Source organism: Pleurodeles waltl, chromosome 1_2, assembly GCF_031143425.1.
Source record: "Pleurodeles waltl isolate 20211129_DDA chromosome 1_2, aPleWal1.hap1.20221129, whole genome shotgun sequence".
In the NCBI taxonomy this organism is placed as follows: domain Eukaryota; kingdom Metazoa; phylum Chordata; class Amphibia; order Caudata; family Salamandridae; genus Pleurodeles; species Pleurodeles waltl.
The window spans coordinates 487569535-487587568 of NC_090437.1; the positions used below are offsets into that span (position 1 = coordinate 487569535).

General features: G+C 43.4%; 1 protein-coding gene across 3 annotated transcripts in view; it reads right to left on the reverse strand.

The window, feature by feature from the left end:
• Positions 1-266: 266 nt before the first annotated feature.
• The window catches only part of AIMP1 (aminoacyl tRNA synthetase complex interacting multifunctional protein 1), a 205568-nt gene continuing 187800 nt past the window's right edge, over positions 267-18034 (reverse strand). For 2 of the 3 annotated variants that reach the window (XM_069241223.1, XM_069241233.1), the window contains exon 7: positions 267-525. In XM_069241223.1, the coding sequence (XP_069097324.1) occupies positions 359-525 (167 nt within the window). In that variant the 3' untranslated portion in view covers positions 267-358. The remainder of the gene's footprint in view (positions 526-18034) is intronic. The other variant, XM_069241241.1, reaches the window with a different exon arrangement.

Consider the following 18034-nt stretch of genomic DNA (forward strand, 5'->3'; position numbering starts at 1 on the left):
TATAAAAGACCCACTATTTATGCAAGGAGGATTCCATTCCGCACATAACCAATAGAATGGGAGACCATGTACAGCTTATGTAGAACAGAATAGCCCTATAAAACACACCTTCTTCAGAACACAAGACTATCCTATAAAAATAATTCAAACATTACTTTCCCATAAAAAAATAAATAAAAAAAAACATACAATTGACTTAAGACCCATTCGAACAACTAGAGTGAAATAAGCTGAAACATAACAAAAATAAATTGTACACGTTTAGGCACAGATATGTATTCCTTTATTGTGTGTGTTGTTTCTCAACGTGAAAAACCTTCAGCAATCTTTTAGCTGTTTTTCTATACAGCACCGACAGTTATTTGATTCCACTTTTGGTCATGGTTTGAGCCTTACAAACGCCTTTCCCCTTCACCTCAAACGACACGCCTTTGTAAGTGGCCACACAATGCTCATCAGTCTGCAGGTCAGGATGGACTTGCTCCCAGATTTTCTTTTTAGGATTCAGCTCCTTATCGGGCTCTCCTGCAAAACATCAACAATCAATTAGAAAATTCTGACACGTACAGAAAAAGTCTGATTACGATGTATTAACGTTAAAGCGCAATGACGTTGTTCTATACAATATCGAACGAAACATGGGGCATTAAACAACAGTGCAAACAAATACAAAGACTACTGAAGCTGTATGAAGTAGACATGATGCAGAGAGAGAAAACAGAACAAAAGCTTTGGAAAAAAGTGAGCCATACACGGTAGGAGAAGACTCGAGTTTATGAATGAGTGTTAGGAAAGATGTTTATTCTGCAGGAGAGTGCAGAAAAAAACATGGAATCATTTGAAAGTTGTACCTAAAGCAAAACCTACAGTAGACATTACATTTTAATTCGTAGAGAAATTAACAAACTAAATGGCGCAAGCAGGTTACTACTTTTTAGGTCGAGCCTAGCAGCGTACATGCTGCTGCTCTCTCGTCATGCTATAACCTACTTGGTGGGCTTTAGCCACACCGATCACTTTCATTAGTCCCTTAGCCTGCCTTTCAAAAATTCCCTTGATTTCGTAGGTAAATGCTTTATGTTCGTCCCTCCTGGAGACTGTTTTGTTACCGTCTTGCTCAAGTTGCCAACCTTAGTTCCTCTTCAGTCCTCGCTCATGAGGTGATTTTGTTCAGCAGTAGGCAACGTTTCTCTTTAGAAAGATACATGGCTATTGCTGATGCCATCAACTCCTATTTTCTGCCCATTTGGTATCTTTTTAACTCTTGACAGCATCTCTGCGTTAGTCAAGTTGCTATTTAGATTACTGGGTCTTCTGATTAACCCCCTCTTGGTGAGTACACACATACAAACACAAATTCAGCAACTGCGTGTCCCTCGGGTTAGTTTATTGCAGACTATATATTGGATACCCTTGCTTCCCTCCAAACTGGACTACTGATACCGGTCCATCGAGGCAGATCCATGCCTCTTTTCTCTTTGCTCTGCCAGTCCTTCTCCCAGACTCTGAAACGTTTACAGAAGGTTGGCCAACTGCTGCGGTCAGGATGGGATATATACTTAAAACAAATAGAAACCATGAAACATAACGTGAGCTGCAGAGTAAATATTGCAACCTAACTATTATAATAATTTGTTTGCTTATCTCTCACACTTTCTCTTCCATCACACTGTGCCCAAAGACCAGATATGTTACCTTAGGGGTAAAATATAGTGAATCCCCGGGGCAAAGAAAAAGTATCCCGGCTCAACAACTACTTCTTGGTGCAAATAAAGACAAAAGAGCAATAGATGTCTCACCTGTTCAAAAGACTTACAATGGCTCAATTTGCATTCCATAATTTGTTTTTTATAACTGATTTATTATTACGTTGATTTCAAATAATTTAGTTTATAAAACAATGTTATGCCTGAAATGAGTTTGTATTTTCACTACAATTCCGCAAATAAAGGTGGTGATTTAGTCAATTCAACCGGTGTTAAATATATTTGAGTATTATGCTGCTGTGAGCAACAATGCACTACACAAAAATGCTTCCCACATATGGTCACAACAAATTTAACTTTCCACAACCATGCACTCTCTTTGCTATACTGTGCTACCAGTATGATAATGTTACAGTTCACTACAATGCAATATACACGAATGACATTAATAAGTGGTTTAGATCTGAATGCATTTTACATATACGCTAGAGTGAAACACTGCAGACTAAAGCTGTGTAATGAGGCAACAAAGCAGTGCTTAATTTATGCTTGTTGTTTCTGGAGCTGAGCACCGGCACTTCTTTTTGAGGGCCGGGGCTTACTCTTCTGCCTCAAGCATTTGCTGCGAGCAAAAGACACATATGGGAAAGATGGAGGAAAGGAAAAACGAAAAACGAAAAAGTGTCACAAAGAGAGAAAGCAGAAAGCTGCAAGAGTGAGCTGAAGGGACAGGGAGTGGCTTTATACGGATTGAAGAGGCCCGAGATGGCTTCAGGATTACACCGCCTCAGTATTCTGTGTTCGCACATTTAATTGCAGCAGCCATGTGTTTAAGAGGAAGGCTTTGGGCACCAGCACCTTTTTATTTACAAATTAAGCACTGCAACAAAGCAACCAATCACAAAGTTGGAGAATGAGCAATGCTCCAGGGGAGGGGCAAACAACATAAAGAAGCAACAAATCACAAGCAAAGGATTGCAAGTTGACAAACGGCTATCCAACAGGAAAGGATAAGTGGCTGGTTAAGAATGTAACATAATGCTGCCTGCAAGAGGAAGCAAAAGCTGTGCGCAGCTAGACAGCTAAAATGAATTGGGGGATAAGCACATTCCCCAGCATCTTGGCTCCAAGTGATGAAAATGTGTGACACCAAAAACCAAATATCTGAAGAAGCACTTGAACAATACAAGAAGATTAAAGGTTTAATAGCAAGTTTGCAAGCAACACAACCTTTACAGAAAAGTCTTAATTGCAACTATCACCTCTGACTGAACACTCCCCCCCCCCCCCCCCAAAAAAAAAAAATCTTCCATCCCAGCAGGATAGCATGAACAGTTACATGTTTGCTGATGAAGCAGGGGGCTCATGACCTGGATTATGGCAAGGAAGGCTCAGCCTCTGTGTTTTTCTTAAGGTTGGTAAATGAAGTACTATTAAACTGGGTACTAGCATCACCTGTTACAGTTTAGAAATGACAGAAGTGCAATTTCCAGTGCTCTATCCCAGGCAGAGTTCAGGCCAGGATGTAATAAGATTGGTAGCTATTGAACAAGACATAATGGTTACGTTCAAAGAACAATGAGACATTTGAGAAAGTTATGCTGCCCCTCCCCACCATGCCAGAGGTGATTACATTATTAAAACCAGATAAGCCGTCTCGTAAATGTGAATCATATCTCCAACGTTCACTAATACGTACGAACAACAAAATGCTCGCTAAAATCATCACTAACATGTTGCTCCCTCTGAAGCCTAGACTGATAAGACCGGACCAGTCAGATTTTATTCCATGGCGATCAACTGGAGATGAACTACGCGCGACTTTCAAGTGCACTTACCAACTTAACCCCGGCAACAGTACTAGAAAGAATGGTTGGAAGCTAAGCTATGCGCCAATAGGTTAGACTACTAAATATGGAGCCAAAGGCAAGCATTTGGGTTTATAATATATTATACCATCTCGCGAGGTGTAACTAATACCACTAAGGATATGTTGATATATCACCGCCTTCGTTGCTCTATACCAACCAGAAATACCAATGGAACCGTTCAAATGGCATCTGCTCAACCTGGTCACTGTTAATCTAAATCAAGTAAAACTGATCACAAGAATGTCTTCGTGTACCGTGAATAAGTTCCATGTTGAGGATCTGAACATGAAGGGAAATTGGAACTCGATCTCTGGCACGAAATAGAGACTGTACAGTGGGTATGATGCTGCCAACAAATTAAAACATGTGTCCATCAGCAGGAAATTTAGATTAATACAATTAAAATATATACACAGAGTATAAACATGATGAGGGATGGGCTAACTACACTCTAGCTGCTGGAGATGCAAGGCTCAGAATGCAGAGTTTGTGCATATAGCCTGGAGTTGCCCACAGATACACTTATATTGACAGGAAAATCATGACCTCAATTAGACTTTTGATGTGTCCATGACTCCTATGTAGGCCATGTTGGGAAATGTAAAAGACATGCCTACGCCTTCCCGGAAAATGACCGCTATTGCTAGCCAAGCAAAGGATGGATATTAATTGGAGAAAGAGAGCGGCCCAGAGATACGCAACGCAGCTCCAAGATCTCACCATACACTGTAAGTACTCTGAAGTCTATGACTGCTTACTGCCACACCTATCTTGCCCTAGAAATATGTGGGGCCACTGTAAGCATGTTTAGCCAATCTGAATCTATAGCACTAACCTTGTAACATGCTTCCTTCTGTTGTCAATCAAATGAGCTATGTACCACATGACGTAATGGCTGGGACATTACACATGTTGCCTGCTCCTTGCTATTAAATAACACACAGTGTTAAGAGAAGAACTGTGTAATGTCTCGTCTTGCAACATTATGCTCTGTTTAGTGTTGAAAAAAAAACCCGTGAAAATAAGTTTAACAAAAATAATAAACTGAGTAACAGTACAGCCAGTTTACAGTTTTAAAACTTGGACAACATACATTATCAAGAAATGAACACAGGACGATGACCAGTCAAGGTCAGTTCCACAATCAGGAAAATATACATTTTAGAATAATCTAACCTAAGCATACTTTTTTGGACATGTTTCTTAACAGTATGCAAGTGTGACATCCAAAAGGCTGCCATTCAGATCAGCGTTAGGACAGACGTGTATATATATTGACTGCTGAAATAGATTCCTGCAGGAGGCTAAGTTGAATGACTAGACCGGGTCAATCTCTTATTTAGATACCACCATCCTGATGTGAAAGTCTGAATGTCTGTCAAGCTGAATGGAATCCGAGAGCACCAACTTAGGCAAAGGTGATCGTGACAACTAGCCAAATGTTAACAGTGATTTAAAGGAACATGTACCAATATGGCTAAAACCTCAGATCAAGAAATGCCCAGCTTCTAATCAAAGCCAAAATCTGATCAGAAGCTATTACTTCAGAAAGAGAACAATCCCTGGTTCAATTTAATCTATTTCCTTTCCTTTAAATAGTATTTCTGAGGGAAACATCTACCTGTGGATTCATCACCTTTTCAATACTCCCAATGCACCAGCATACAACGGAAATGTTTTCTTTCTAGCTCTTCACCTCAACGAGGACGTCCGAACTGAACAGCTCTGCACGCGACTCCGTGCGATGTCTTTGGAGCCATAAGAAATCCTTGCCAGCATTCTGATGTTAGTTCTCTTTTTACTGCCCTTTCGAGGCAAACATTTTTTTCTGTCTCTCCCGGTGTTACACTGTATTGAGGGAGCTTCTTTTCATAGCTTTCTTCGTGTTACAATGTCTCCGCTGTAGAAGTCGGGCTTTAAGCTTTGTAAAGAGTTTGGAGGTCATATGTCAGTTACTGACCCACACTAAAATTGGCCCGAGTTCCAACCACAATGTTGGCGGATGCTCTTCTTGCCAGAGTATAAACCCAAAGACAATGAAGGAAAGGGAGGCAAAAGTGTTCCTGGCAAAGGCATAAAAAGAGAAGCGGGCCATCCAAGATTCAGGCCTCAAAAGGGGTTGTCATCTCACAGGTCCGTGAGGTATCATAAGATGGATCGCCATCACAGCTCTTGGCGTCGCTCTTCCCGAGATGCTATTATCACCAGCTTCGAAGTCTCGACGCAGTTTGACCTATAACACGAGTCCCACCTTAGAGCCCCACCTTATCACCTCCACAACCAAAGACGCCTGAGATGTCACCAGCGCCGTCTTTGGTTGAGATCTCAGCATGGCCTGCGAGTCCTGCAGCGCAATTCTCCTCTGTTACTCCAGCAGACCAGGAAACTGAAGAGCAGGAATCAAGTTAGGCCCAACCTCAACAGGAATATCAGTTTGTTTTACTCCTGGGACAGATCCATCTGTTTTCTTAAATGCTATGTTTAGCATTTTCAACAAGGCAATGACCCCCACTGGTCCTTTGGCCTTTAATCTGGGATGCTTCCTGGCACTGTAAAAACAGGCTCCTTTCATGCATTTTCTGCCCACGGCTCAATTACCTTCGGGAATTAAGATGCCACTGGCACAGATACGGACATCGGAAAATCTCATCCGGTGTCGGGCCACTCTACTCCTCTTCAGAGTAATATCCCAGCTCTGGCTTCACCAGCACCACAAAAGACATCCACGACGTCGGAGCGCTCACTATCAACACCGCGGCTGGGGTCTAGACTGAGGTTTAGAAGGGAAGCCTTGCGGCTCTTGGAGGACCAACAATACTGGAAAGAACAACAAAACCTTGAGGAAGGAGAGATTCCTTTACCTTCTCAGGGCTTTGAAGGTATTGAGGTGGCTAGTGAACTGGACACTTCTCCGGAGAGGGAGTTGTTATTACCTGGAGTTCAAGGTTCTCCCCTGATAAAGAGTCCACCTTAATAGACCTCCCTTTTGACGGGTCCAGGTTGTTTGGAGACAAGGCTGACTCAGCGTTAGAAAGGTTCAAGGAGAGTAAGGCCATTGCTAAGTCATTGGGACTTCAGACACTCTCCTCATCCTATAGTCCTTTCCTTAGGTTTAGGGGAGTTTGGCCACAGCTCCGCCTTTCGTAGGAGGCAGCAGTTCCAGGGTCAACAGCCTGCCAACCCCCTCTATAAGACCTACAGAGGCTGTGGGAGACTTAGGCAGAGTAGTGCTGTCCAGCAGCCTTCCTCCTCCTCCAGTTTATCATCTGCTGGGAATCTTTCAAGAAAGCAGCCACAGTTCTCTTCCTTTCAGTCAGAATGTGTTGTCCGTAGGGGGGAGGTTAATTCATTTTCTCCAAGAGTGGGAGTCAATAACATCAGACTTTTGGGTGTTAAGCATTGTAGGAAATGTGCATGCCCTTCCCTTTCGGGAGACTCCCCTTCCCTCCTCAGCATACTTTTTGTCAGAAGATCAGCTGCTGTTGCTTCAGCAGGAGGTAGAAAATCTGCTTTTACAGGGCACAGAGGAGCAGGAAAAAGGTCAGTGATGTTATTCAAGCTATTTCCTATTCCCCAAGAAAGATGATTGTTTAAGGCCAAGCCTAGACCTGAGAATTTTAAATTGGTTCCTCAAAAAAGAAATTCAAGATGCCAACACTAGCTCAGGTGCTTCTTCCGCAGGACAAGGAAGACTGGATAGTTTCTATCGACTTGCAGGATGCATATTTTCACATCCAAATTCTGCAGTCACAAAGGAAATATCTTCTGTTCATGGTAGGAACACCGCACTACCAGTTTGCGGTCCTTTCTTTTGGTCTAACTTCTGCACCGCAAGTCTTCACAAAGGTGATGGCAATGGTTGCAGCACATCTCAGAAGGAAAGGAATATCGGTATTTCCTGACCGGGGCGACTGGTTGATCAAAGCTAAGTCTCCAGACTTGGTGCTGCATCATTTGCAACTCAGTTGTTGTTCAACCTGGGCTTTTTGTTAAACATGCCCAATTCTCACCTCAGCGCCTCCTGTTTAGAGAGACAGTACATATGTTTCAGTGGAGTGTTTGTTCCAGTCCTAAAGGTCCTATGCCTACTCAGTCTGTTCACTTTCTGCATTCTGTTTGTTTCTCATGCACGTTGGCACATGAAGGCTCTCCAGTGGTGACTCCCAAAGCAGTGGTTTAGACACAACAGAGATCTCAAGGAGTCAGTAAGGATCACCAGGAGCACTGCAATGGATCTTCAATGGTGGTCTGTGGACAGAAACCTAACACAAGGGAGACCGTTTTGCCTGCCACCTCCTATGACCAGTCACAACGGATGCTTCCACTCTAGCGTGAGGAGAATATCTGGGGGATCTGGAGATCAAGAGTCTTTGGTCTCCAGAAGAACATATGGTTCATATCAATCTGTTGGAGTTGCGGGCAATACGCCGGGCTCCCAAGGCCTTCCACTCTTCTATTTGCGGTCAGTCGGTTCAAGTTTTGACAGACAACACTACTGCAATGTGGTACATCAACAAACAGAGAGGAGTAGGGTTGCATCTTCTCTGCAGAGAGGCTCTGTGACTCATGTCCTGGGCTCAGGAACATCAGATTTGCATAGTAGAAAACAATCTGGCTAGAGTTAATCTCAGGTGGCCCTTTTCAGCCGACCACCATTGGTGACTCCATCCAAAAGTGGTTCTTCACATCTTCCAGTTATGGGCGATGCCTCAGATAGACCTGTTAGCCACTGACAAGAATGTGCACTGCTTGCCTTTCTGCAGCCTCCAGTTTCCGATGCGGGGAGCATTGGGGGACGTGTTACAATTGAGCTGGGGCAACCGGCTGTTTTACAAGTTTCCTCCCATACCCATAATTCCTCAGGTTCTGAGGAAGATTCGTCAAGACCGGGCCCAAGTCATATTACTAGCCTTGGATTGGCCAAGAAGGGTGTGGTACAGACCTCCTTCACCTCTTGCTGTGCCCTCCTCTCCATCTCCCTCACAGGGGAGACCTCCTCTCGTAGTCAGAGCGGTAGATTCTATACCCCTACCTCCAGAGCCTGCACCTACATGCCTGGAGATTGAAAGGGGCAATCTAAATTCCTTTTCTCTTCACCCAGAAGTGGCGGATGTTATATTATCGGCCAGGCGACAAGCAACCAAAACTGTCTATGCTGATAGATGGGCCAAGTTTGTTAAGTAGTGTGAGGAGAGTCAGGTTGATCCTTCAAAGGCCTATTTGTCCAATGTTTTATAGTTTGCTCTCTCCTTGGCACAAGTTGCAACAGTGAAGGGCTGGCTGTCTGCATTGTCGGCATTTGTTTACCTTACCAACCCTCTTCAAGTCCCCTATAGTTCTAAGGTTTCTTAATGATTTGATTAATAGGTTTCCTCCCATTCCATTTATAATGCCTCAGTAGGATTTAAATTTAGTTTTAATGTATCCGATGGGTGCACCATTTGAACCACTGCATAGTTGAGGCTCCTTTAAAATTGTTTTTATCATACCAATCATGTCATCTTGGCATGTTAGTAAGCTGCAAGCTCTGAGCGTAAAGCCCCCGTTCACCATTTTCCATGCCAACAAGATAGTTTTAAGAACCAGGGCTGCTTTCCTGCCAAAGGTGACGACTCCTTTCCATTTGGGGCAGTCCATCCTTCCACCCTCCTTCCCATCCCTCTAAGGAGGAGGAAAGACTGCACGTCTGGATCCAAATAGAGTACTGAGCTTGTACATGGACTGGACGAGAGAGTTTGGGACCGACAATCAGCCCTTTGTTGGCTATGTGGGCAAGACGAAGAGCAAGGCCGTCCACAAAAGAACGCTAGCAAGGTGGGTCATTCTTTGCATTAAAATTTGTTATGCACTGGCAAAGAAGGATCCTCCAGAGGATATTAGAGCTCATTAAACCAAAGTTAAGTCTACTACTTCTGCTTTGGCTGGAGGTGTACCTGTTGTTGACATCTGAAAGGCAGCAGCTTGGGCTTCCATCCATACTTTTTCAAAACATTACTGCTTGAACTCGGAAGCAAAGCGGGACGGACATTTTGCCCATTCTGTGCTGCAGGATTTCTTGGTATAGCCAGACAGGTGCCCACCTCAGAGTGCGGGTCTGCTTTGGGATTATATTAAAAAAGGTGAGGAGTCCACAGGTAGATGTAACCATCAGAAGAACAAGTTACTTACCTTTAGTAACGCTTTTTCTGGTGGATACAGTATCTAACTCTGGATTCCTCACCGTTCCGTCCAACTCCCCGTTGCCTGTCTGGTTATGCCAAGAACGAAATTGTTTGTATATATATATAAGGTACATCAGTTCGTGGCATGTTCCGCTGCAGATTCACATGCTATGCATAGTCCAGCCATCTAGTGTTGGGCTTGGAGTGTTACAAGTTGTTTTTCTTCGAAGAAGTGTTTTTGAGTCACGGGATCAAGTGACTCCTCCTCTTTGGCTCCACTGCGCATGGGTATCGACTCCATGTTAGATTGTTTTCCCGCAGAGGGTAAGGTAGGAGTGATAGAGCATAAAGAAAAGAGATGTTATTGCAAATGGAATAGATATATATATATACATATCTACAAATGAATGTTTTAACTTAAAAACGGCTACAGGCTCCCGGGGAGGTGAGAGGGCGCATGTGAATATACAGCGGGAACATGCCACGAGCAGATGTACACTGGGTAAGTGACATTTTCCTTTCGATGGCATGTGTAGCTGCAGATACACATGCTATGCATAGACTACAAAACAGTTTTGCCTCCCATAAGCAGTGGTCAGCCTGTAGGAGTTGAAGTTGTTTGAAATAGAGTTCTTAGCACAGCCTACTGTGGCCTGTTGTGCTGCTAACACATCAACACAGTAATCCTTGGTAAATGTATTGGGTGTTGACCAAGTGGCTGCTTTACAGATTTCGGTCACTGGTATATTTCCTAAAAATGCCACTGTTGCTCCTTTTTTCCTGGTGGAATGTGCTTTTGGTGTTACTAATAGCTGCCTTTTAGCTTTTAGGTAACATGTTTGGATGCATTTTACTATCCATCTAGCTAGTCCTTGTTTTGTGATAGGATTTCCAGTATGCAGTTTTTGGAATGCCACAAATAACTGTGTTGTTTTCCTAAATGATTTAGTTCTATCAATGTAATACATTATAGCTCTTTTAATGTCCAATGTATGCAGCGCTCTTTCTGCTACAGAGTCTGGCTGTGGGAAGAAGACTGGGAGTTCCACTTTTTGTTTGATATGAAACTTGATATCACTTTTGGTAGAAATTTTGCATTTGTCCGAAGTACCACTTTGTTTGTGTACTTGTATGAAGGGTTGTTCAATAGTGAATGCTTGGATTTCACTAACTCTCCTTAATGAAGTAATAGCAACTAGGAATGCAACTTTCCATGTTAGGTATTGAATCTGACATGAATGCATAGGTTCAAATGGTGGACCCATGAGTCGTGTGAGTACAATATTTAGATTCCACGAAGGCACTGGGGGTGTTCTTGGTGGTATGATGCGTTTTAGTCCTTCCGGGACTCTAAATAGAGAGATGTGTTGTATATTTTGCAAATACGCTGAAATAGCATTGAGATGTATTTTGATGGACGAGAAGGCTAAATTAGCTTTTTGCAGATGAAGCAAGTAACCTACAATGTCGTGTATTGATGCTGAAAGAGGGGCAATCTGTTTAGTTTGACAGTAAAACACAAACGTTTTCCATTTGTTCGCATAACACTGCCTGGTAGTGGGTTTTCTAGCTTGTTTAATTACTTCCATACACTCTGTTGGAAGTTGTAGATATCCAAACTCTAAGACTTCAGGAGCCAAATCGCTAGATTGAGTATTGCTGGATCTGGATGCCTGATTAGTTGTCTGTTTTGTGTTAACAGATCTTGTCTGTTGGGGAGTTTGATGTGTGGTACTACTGACAGATCTAACAGTGTTGTGTACCAGGGTTGACGTGCCCACGTTGGTGCTATAAGTATGAGTTTGAGTTTGAGTTTGTTTTGATGCAGTTTGTTGACTAGAAATTAAGTGAGCAGGAGAGGGGGAAAGCGTAAGCAAATATTCCTGACCAGTTGAGCCATAGAGCATTGCCCTTGGAAAGAGAGTGTGGGAACCTGGATGCGAAGTTTCGGCCTTTTGCGTTTTCGCTGGTGGCGAATAGGTCTATGTCTGGTGTTCCCCAGTGATGAAAGTATGTCTGAAGCACTTGGGGATGAATTTCCCACTTGTGTGTTTGTTGATTATCTCGGCTGAGAACATCAGCCAATTGGTTGTGTATCCCTGGAATGTATTGTGCTACTAGGTGAATGTTGTTGTTTATTGCCCAATGCCAAATCTTTTGTGCTAGAAGGGACAGTTGCGAAGAGTGGGTCCCTCCTTGTTTGTTTAGGTAATACATTGTAGTCATGTTGTCTGTTTTGATCAGAATGTGTTTGTGAACGAGAAGAGGTTGAAAGGCTTTGAGTGCTAGGAATACGGCGAGCAATACTAGGTGATTTATGTGAAGTTGTTTGTGTTTGGTGTCCCATTGTCCTTGAACAGTGTCTTGAAATGGCCGCCCTTTGTTTAAATTTGTGGAATTCCACCACTGAAGTGATATGCATGTTTGGCAGTCTATCAACACTAGATCTTGAAGTTGACAGTGTGCCTGTGACCATTGTTTTGCAAGGTACTGTTGGAAGGGCTGCATGTTTAATCTTGCATTTGGGACAATGGCGATGCATGATGCCATCATGCCCAACAGTTTCATTACAAATTTGACTGTGTACTGTTGGTTTGACTGAATTTGTGCTAATACATTGTGGAATGTTTGTACTCTTTGTTGACTTGGGCTAGCAAGTGCTGTTTGTGTATTTAGTGTGGCTCCTAAATACTGTTGAATTCGGGCAGGTTGCAAGTGGGAATTTTGGTAGTTTATAAAGAACCCTAGAGTGTGTAGGGTTTGTATTACATAATGTGTATGGTTTTGACACTGTGTATGACTGTTGGATTTTATTAGCCAACCGTCCAGATATTGAAAGAAATGGATGTGTTGCCTTCTTATGTAGGCTGCAACTGCAAGGTATTTTGTAAATACCCTGGGAGCGGTTTTCCCCGTTTTACAAGCCTGAGATATTTTCTGTGCGCTGGATGGATGGGTATGTGAAAATACGCATCCTTGAGGTCTAATGTTGCCATGAAATCTTGTTGTTGTAGCAGTGGGATTACATCATGTAGTGTTACCATGTGAAAGTGTTCTGAGAGAATGTAAAGATTGAGAGTTCTGAGATCTAGTATTGGTCTCAAGGTTCCATCTTTTTTCGGAATAAGGAAGTACCGGGAGTAAACCCCTGTTCCTATCTGATCTTGTGGTACAAGCTCTATGGCTTGTTTGAGTAATATTGACTGTACTTCTTGCAACATGGAGATGTGTTGGGAGGAGAGTTTGTGTGGTCTTGGAGGTATATCTGGGGGAATTTGTGCCAATTCTATGCAGTAACCATTGCGGATAAAAGACAATACCCAGTTGTCTGTTGTAATGGGTAACCAATTTTTGTGGGACGTTTGCAGACTTCCTCCCACAGGTGAAGTGTGATGAGGGAAGAGGTGGAGAGAGTCACTATTATGGCTGTGAGGCTTGTTTTACTGGCTGATATTTTCCCCTACCTCTGGGGAATTGGCCTTTATAAGTTCCTCTAAACCCACCTCGTTGGTATTGAGGCTGGTAAGATGATTTGGACTGTGAGGTGGATGCCTCAGGTGTTTGTGCTCTAAAACCACCCCTGTATTGAGGTTTACAAAATGAACCTCTGTATTGCGTAGTATAGAGAGCACCCATGGCTTTAGCAGTGTCTGAGTCTTTCTTCATCTTTTCAATGGCCGTATCAACCAAAGGGCCAAAAAGCTGTTTCTCACTGAATGGCACATTAAGGACAGCCTGCTGGATTTCAGGCTTAAACTCTGAAGACCAAAGCCATGCATGTCTCTGAATAGAAACAGCAGTATTGATTGTCCTAGCTGCTGTGTCTGCTGAGTCTAGGGCTGACCTAATCTGGTTGTTAGTAATTGCCTGCCCTTCCTCGACTATTTGCTGTGCCCTCTTTTGTTGATATTTGGGAAGATGCTGGATGATATCTTTCATCTCGTCCCAGTGGGCCCTATCATACCTAGCCAGTAGTGCTTGGGAGCTGGCTATTCTTCATTGATTGGCTGCTTGTGATGCTACTCTTTTGCCAGCAGCATCGAATTTCCTGCTCTCGTTGTCTGGTGGTGGTGCATCACCAGATGACAGAGTTGGCCATTTCCTTGCTGCACTCACAACTACAGAATCAGGAGGCAGTTGTTGAGTAACGAATGCAGGGTCAGAGGGAGGTGGTTTATATTTTTTCTCTGCTCTGGGAGTGATGATCCTGCTTTAACGTGCCTGGAAGCATGGGAAGGGACTGGTAAGTAGTGTGAGTGGAGGATAATGTATTAAAGAGAAAATCATCCTCAAAAGGCTCGGTGTGCATGGAGACATTGTGGTATGATGGCGCCCTAGCCAGAACTTGAGTGTACGCAGTGCTATCTTCTGGTGGTGATGGTTTGGAAAGATAGCAGTCTGGTCTGTTATCGGAAATGGGATCTGGATCATAGAGATCCCATGGATTGACATTGCTGTGCTGTGAATCTACAGAATGTACAGGAGACTGTGCAGGTGTAGAAGTAGGAGTAGTGGGTGGAGAGACAAACAGGTGAGGAGAATGGGGAGGAGACTGATGAGGTGAAAATTGTGGAGGTGGAGATTTTTGCTTAGGCCTTGGCACTTTAGCTGGTGGCTGATCAGTGTCCAATTGTCCTTGAAAGGCTAGCTTCCTCTTAGTCTTCAGAGGAGGTGCAGTTATAATCTTGCCAGTGTCTTCATGAATATGAATTCTGGCCTGCCTTTCATCAATGTCCTCCATTTGTGTGAGTTCCTCCGAAAATCTATGGCTTTCTTGAAGTTGTTTCGAAAGTCCATGCTCTTCTGTGTAGCTGGGTGTTTTCGGCTCTGAAGCCGATTTTCTCGGGATCAAAAGGCTGGGAGTGAATGTTGGCCTCGGCTCCGAAAGGGATTTGAGGCTTCGACTCGAAGGGTCGGCGTTTGCCTGTTTCGGAGCCTGTGCTTCGGTGGTGTGGCCTTTCTCGGTGCCGAAGTTGTTGCTTGGTCACCGGAGGTCTTTTTGCCGGTCGAACCATGGCCTTCTGGCAGTAGCGTTCCCAAGGCCTTGTGTTTGGGCTTGGATTGGACAGGGGCAGGCGTACTCATGTGCTGTCCTGCCTTGACCGGTCGGTCCTCCTCGGACTCCTGCTCAGAATCGGACCCTCGGACGGAGACTGCGGTGTGCATAATCTCATCTTCCTCCACGCTGAGACGTTCGGTGCTTCTCAACGCCATTTCCAACCTTCACGCTCTTCTGTCTCGTGGAGTCTTCTTCGAGCGGAAGGCTCTGCAGGCCTCACAAGTATCCTCTAGATGGTCTGGAGACAGACAGAGATTACAGATGAGATGTTGGTCTGTATATGGGAACTTGGCATGGCACAGAGGACAGAAGCGAAATGGGGTCCGGTCCATGAGGCTTCCACGCAGTCGGCCAGACCAGGCCAGAGTTGGGCACGGGTGCCCCGAAGGGCAAGTAAAGAAGTTGGATCCAACGGTACCGAAGTGTCGTTGAGAGATGATGCGCGATCTAAGCAATACCGACGAATTATAGAGTTTTTAGAACTTTTCCGACTCAAACTACCGGAGCGAAAAGAAACCCGTCCGAACCCGATGGCGGAAAGAAAACAATCTAATATGAAGTCGATGCCCATGCTCAACGGAGCCGAAGAGGAGGAGTCATTCGATCCCATGCCTCGAAAACACTTCTTCGAAGAAAAACAACTTGTAGCACTCTGAGCCCAACATTAGATGGCAGGACTATGCATAGCATGTATATCTGCAGCTACACATGCCATCGAACATATACATATATATATATAAATATAAATAAAAATTATTGTATTGAGTTTGCACATGTGCTTGTGATGTTAGTGTTCCCCCCCCCATTTGCTTTGAAGGCAAGGTTAAAAAAAAAAAAAAAAAACGGGGGAAACTGACATCAGCACACTGGCGAGGTCTTCTTATGGCTCTGATGTAGTCACACAGAGTCACATGGAGAGCCGCTCCATTGTGACGTCGAAGTGGATATCTAGAGAGAAAAAAAATTCAGTAGAATGATGGCGCACTGGAAGCATTCAAAAGGAACCCACAGGTAGATACTGTATCCACCAGAAAAAGCGTTACCTCAGGTAAGTAACTTGTTTGTTAACAACAAAAGGCCACTACATTGATTTGATAGATTCCCATTCAAATGGAAGATGGAAATTGTATGTCATTTCATTCAATATCCTTTAACATTAAGGGGCATCTCTTTATCTCAATGTAGTCCCCCGTTACTAACACTATCAAAACTGCCTCTAGTGCTAATACCCCCTGCTAGTACTACTTTTGTTGCCAATAGAACTTTCTGCAACACTATTAGTGATAGCATACATAGAACTACCACCAATACTAGTACCAGCACCATTTGTGCTAGAGAGGTACCGCCAATACCCAAAGGAAGTTTTTTTTCCACCTGGACGGGCTGGTAATAATACATTTATGACAATGCACAGAGGCTAATATTATGTCTATTTTCTTTTATTGCCTGAAGCACAGCAGCAATACGGAAAAAGCAACCGAACAGAAAAAAAAAACCGGAGCTTTCCACTTAATTTAAAACCATATAAACATAATGCCATCTTCATTATTTTATTGTTCTTCAGGAAAATTTAACTTTTAGTACAGCTGTGGAGATGTGCTTGTGAAAGGTTACTGCATACGGAACAAAGGAAAGATTTTAAGATGGAGAGGTACAAGTTTATTTCTATTTTGTTTTGGGTTTTGACTGTTTATTGGTATGTAAATGCCCAGAGCATGCTGCTTGAGCAGTACGAGTAGTGTTGTGGATTTCAGTACTGAGGGCTAACATGAGCAGGGCATTATTCAAACTTTCTAGGTGGTCAGGGTTAGATTTATTTTTAGAATGTTTGTGCTGCAGATAGACAATGATTCCTTGCTTGGACAGCACACAAAGCTGGAGTGGGTGAGGCTGAAGAAACAGCATTAGTAGTTTGCGCTTATGCCTGTGCAAAGTGTGTCAGAGCAGATCCTTTATATTTGAAATACGACAGATGTGCAAATGAAGTAGCCATTTGTTTGGTAAATTGTGGATTTATTTGTTTTTCAACTGGGGTCCAGTTGTAAAGGCAATGAGATAAATTATGATACAATACCATATGAGATTCACCTGTTCACAATAAATATGCAAGATTTGGTATAGATTTGGAGGATTATGGAAATGATTGTGATATCTATGTGTAAGTCTGAAGCATAGCTCTCGATTATGATGGAGAGGTCAGTTGATTAGTCAAGGTTGTTGCCAGGTTTCCAGAATTGTTGGTAGGACCACAGAGGAAGTATCCATGGTAAGTCTTGGCATCTTCTTAGCCTTGGTCATCTACAACTGAAAGCATAGGGATTTGGGGTGTCAAGGAGAGCATAGGTTTACTGAGGTCTGGAAAGAGAGGACAGTCAGGCGCCAGAGGAATTTGTGCATGTAATTAATTTCTTGACAGATTTAACAAGGAACTTTCATATGGTACAGTAACCTTTTGTATATGGACCAAAATTATGTCTGTGACTTACCTGTGTAAACGTAATCAAAAAGGGTTGAAGGCACCATTCAGACCATGTGCCTAGATTTAAGATATTTAACAATCCTAAGTGTTGTTCAGAAGCTGGATCTGTTTGGTTTTGTGCTATATTCACCACATCTTGAAGGTGCGGTAATGGTGCCTCCTGAATTGAAAGCCATGTAACTCTAACTGAAGAGGGGATAGATGATCATAACAGATAAAGAGTAGGCAATAAAAAAAAAAAACACAAGTATATTCTGAACTAATGAAATAATGAAACAATGATGCTGAATATGTTAAAATTGTGTTATTTTAGAAGTACCCAAGATAAAACTTTAGCAACAAAGTCATAATGAAATATTGGGGAGGGGGGGGGGATCTTGCCAGGCTGAAAATTGGCTGCACCTTGAGCGCCCTCTGCTGGCCACTCATCTAGCCGTAACAATCCTACTACCTAAAGACCCACAACAGCCGTGAATAAATAAAGAAACAATAATTCTACTTATCCATCTGTTGGCTGGGGGGGTGCAAAGACCTAGAATTAGCAGCAACTGCATTCCAGCTGACAGTGGCCTACGTTGGGCCTGTGTTCCTGAGCACTGTGAAGGTGTGGCTAGCTCAACACAGAGCACTTCTTCCGCTGCATGGAGGACCCCAATGTGGCGACCGGTCACGGTCCTAGACTAAAGGAGGAACGCAGGCTTCATGCAATGCCGCTTTTGGCAGCGGGAAGGACCTGGCAGTGCTAGCTGTGGGGACGG